The sequence below is a fragment of the Engraulis encrasicolus genome, chromosome 16, assembly GCF_034702125.1.
Source record: "Engraulis encrasicolus isolate BLACKSEA-1 chromosome 16, IST_EnEncr_1.0, whole genome shotgun sequence".
NCBI classification, from domain to species: Eukaryota; Metazoa; Chordata; class Actinopteri; order Clupeiformes; family Engraulidae; genus Engraulis; species Engraulis encrasicolus.
This window is the reverse complement of record NC_085872.1, coordinates 54,752,524-54,756,028: the sequence shown is the minus strand read 5'-3', so window position 1 is coordinate 54,756,028 and position 3,505 is coordinate 54,752,524. Positions and strand designations below refer to the sequence as shown.

The window sequence follows — 3,505 nt, the reverse complement described above, 5'->3', positions numbered from 1 at the left end:
CAGACCAAGATTTCTACAGAAATCATAACACACTCAGTTCTAAATGGGGTATCAAAATTTCACATTAAACGTTTACAACCCGCTTCAACCGCAACAGACTTCACCATGACTTCAAACATCGGTCAATTTGTTTGCTAAATCAGTCGTAAGACTGCAATGTGCTATCACTCCATGTTGGTAATCTCTTCAAGTTATGTGGGTTGTATCAATGTAATGTATGTATATGTATGTGTGCATGTATGTCTAATATGCCTGTGTCCTGTGTCTTTGTCAGTTGTGCAATAGTCTTGTAATGTGATGTTATGTGTATGTCCTGTCTTAAACGATTGCTCAATGAGTGCAAAATGAATTTCAGTGTAAACTGACAATAAAGTATAATCATATCGTAACTCCGATAACTCCACCAGCCGAGCTCCCTAAAGCAGGGGCTGCTTCCCTTAACTCAGTGGTTCCCAAACTTTCCCCCCTGTGCACCCCCTTTTACATTTCAATGTCGTTCGCGCACCCCCTAAGCGAGTGTTGCACCTCATTTCCAATAGCCCTTACGTTATTTCTGCCATTATTCCAAGTCTAGGAGTTATAAATTACACTTCAGATGGACCCTTCAAGCATACAATTCACCAAACAATTAAAAACTACATAATGTTCATGAATTATGTAGGCTATAAAAAACACACATATCAGCCATTGCTCTATTCAGCTCATGCACCCCCTTATGGCAGGCCGCGCACCCCCAGGGGTGCACACACCCCACTTTGGGAAACCCTGCCCTAACTGAATATGTAAATGTTACATGGCAGCTGTGGCATAGTGGTTAAGGAGATGGGCTTTAGACCAGAGGGTTGTGGGTTCGAATCCCATCCTTACACTCCCTACCACCCTCCATGGCTAAGGTACCCTTGAGCAGGCTATCTAATGCCACACTGCTCCAGGGACTGTAACCAATACCCTATACTTAAAAATAACTGTAAGTTGCGTTGGGAAAAAGCAGCAGCAGCTAAGTGCAATGTCAACACCTTGTTCTCTCTGTTGTTGTCAAGTTGTACAGGTATGTTCTGGTTTTTGGTGAGTTTTTCAGTTAGGCACTTCAAAGAGTTCACAGGTTGAGCTTGTTACACAGACTGGGTTCCAGCTGTTGACATGTGAGGTCTGAAAACACAGTTAGACACTCTAAAGAGTTCACAGGCCGAGCTCGTTACACAGTCCGGGTTCATTTTCTTTGAGCAGATCGATGAATATCCTGCAAGCATGCTCTCCCTTGTTCCACACCATGTCCACGAGACACGTCACCCGATCGAAGGTTGTTTGATTGGCCTGAAGAACCTGAGATACAATAGAATAGAATAGAATAGAATAGAATAGAATAGATTAGAATATAGAAACAGAATGGATTTTCACTGCATATATACAATCGTACATTATGTGCAATGGGATTGAGGCATATCACGAAAATGTATGCAGAGGAAGCAGACATCTTCATTTGCATACTATACGAGTCCTCTGCTCCGGAAAAGTGACATAGTGCTCCTTTAACAAGAGAAGCCTAGGACTCAAACCTTGTTCATAATGGGTTAACCCTCTGAGGTCTAAGGCTTTTCAGAGGCTTTTAGGCTGCTTGCAGCACCCTGACATTTTCAAGTATTTTCATTTCATATATATATATTTGGAACCTGGAAGGTCTGAGGTTTCTAATGGTGTGACATATGTTTCAATGACAAAAACTCACAGAGTTACAGATTTGTTTTTGGAGACATATTGCCCTCTGAAGAGCACTCAGACCTCAGAGGGTTAAAGAAATGAAGACTTACGATCAGTGATCAGGAAACCACATTCCCAAAATTTGGCCTCACATCACTGTCTCACAAAATAGGAAAACATTGATTAAGGACATTACATTTTAAAAACAGGATTTGTGAGTTCCACATCGATGTGTGTTACTGGCTAAGGTGCTGTTTCCACGTAGCTAGATATTTTTATATGTGGATATTTTTTTCTCCTGGTTGCATTGGTTTTGCATTGGTTTTGGCCTCCCGTTTCCACTAGCAGATATTTAAAATCCAGAAGAAAAAAATAGCAGGAGAAAAAAATATCCTTTAGGGGGCTGAAACGCATTTGTTACAATGGAGGATGTCTTTTTATCCACATGTTGCGTTCACACCTGAACAGGAGAAAAAAATACCCTGCTAAAAAAATATCCTGCTACGTGGAAACAGCACCTAAGACATGGTTCTGAAACACTGACTATTCCTTTGTAAAACTTTGCCTCACATTATCCAGCACCACTACCGTACATACAGTATTGTAGCCTGATAAACCAGCCTAAATGTGAGATTGGATGCGTAATTTAGTCTGGCCCCGATGAATAGTACATCCGAGGATTGTTGATGAGAACAACCCGTTGTCTTTCAAACCGTGCCTGTGCCTATAGGACGGTGCTCTGACCAATCAGCGCAATCTTTCTCGTGGATGTGTTTTCCCAACGTTGCGAGCTTCGTCGTCATTCCCTCAAAACCCCGCCCGCTTTGATTCAAAACAAATCTCTGCGTTGTGATTGGCTTGCCAGATTCTTGGCAAGCCTGGCAGACCACAACAACGATGCGAGGCCAGACCCACTCGCAGCCAAAAAAATGTGGCGTCCAGCGGATGGCGCTGGTTTACTAGGCCAGGGGTTTTCAAAGTGGGGGCAGGGGACCCCTGGGGGGCCACGGAGCGATGCCAGGGGGGCTGCGGCAGGTTGGCATGAAAAATATAGCAAAATAAAATGAATAATTTAATAAATGTAATAACTTAAGAAGCCCAAATGAGCCAAAAATAAGCTGAACAATCCTACTGGAACCAGTTTCTTCTGTATGCCTACAATGTTTATATGTCTATTATGCTTTCTGTAGCACTTGAATGGGTTTAGGAATGCACCAACTTCCTCGAGTTGTGAAACCGGGTACACAGGCCAATGGCAAAGGGGCCTCGGCTGGAATCTTACCGGTACAGTATATGGGGGGCCTTGCCATGGCAAAGTACCGGTACAGTATATGGGGGGCCTTGCCATGGCAAAGGGAATCTCACCGGTACAGTATATGGGGGGCCTTGCCATGTACAGTATATGGGGGGCCTTGCCATGGCAAAGGGGCCTCGGCTGGAATCTTACCGGTACAGTATATGGGGGGCCTTGCCATGGCAAAGGGGCCTCGGCTGGAATCTCACCGGTACAGTATATGGGGGGCCTTGCCATGGCAAAGGGGCCTCGGCTGGAATCTCACCGGTACAGTATATGGGGGGCCTTGCCATGGCAAAGGGAATCTCACCGGTACAGTATATGGGGGGCCTTGCCATGGCAAAGGGAATCTCACCGGTACAGTATATGGGGGGCCTTGCCATGGCAAAGGGCTGGAATCTCACCGGTACAGCATACGGGGGGCCTTGCCATGTCAAAGGGGCCTTGGCTGGAATCTTACCGGTACAGTATATGGGGGGCCTTGCCATGGCAAAGTTTGGGAACCCCTGTACT

The 3,505-nt window shown here is 45.0% G+C and overlaps 1 protein-coding gene across 1 annotated transcript in view; it reads right to left on the bottom strand.

Moving 5' to 3' along the window:
• Window positions 1-923: 923 nt before the first annotated feature.
• The window catches only part of LOC134466180 (uncharacterized), a 34,434-nt gene continuing 31,852 nt past the window's right edge, over window positions 924-3,505 (bottom strand). The window contains exon 14 of the mRNA XM_063220077.1: window positions 924-1,323. Within this exon, the coding sequence (XP_063076147.1) occupies window positions 1,180-1,323 (144 nt within the window). The 3' untranslated portion in view covers window positions 924-1,179. The remainder of the gene's footprint in view (window positions 1,324-3,505) is intronic.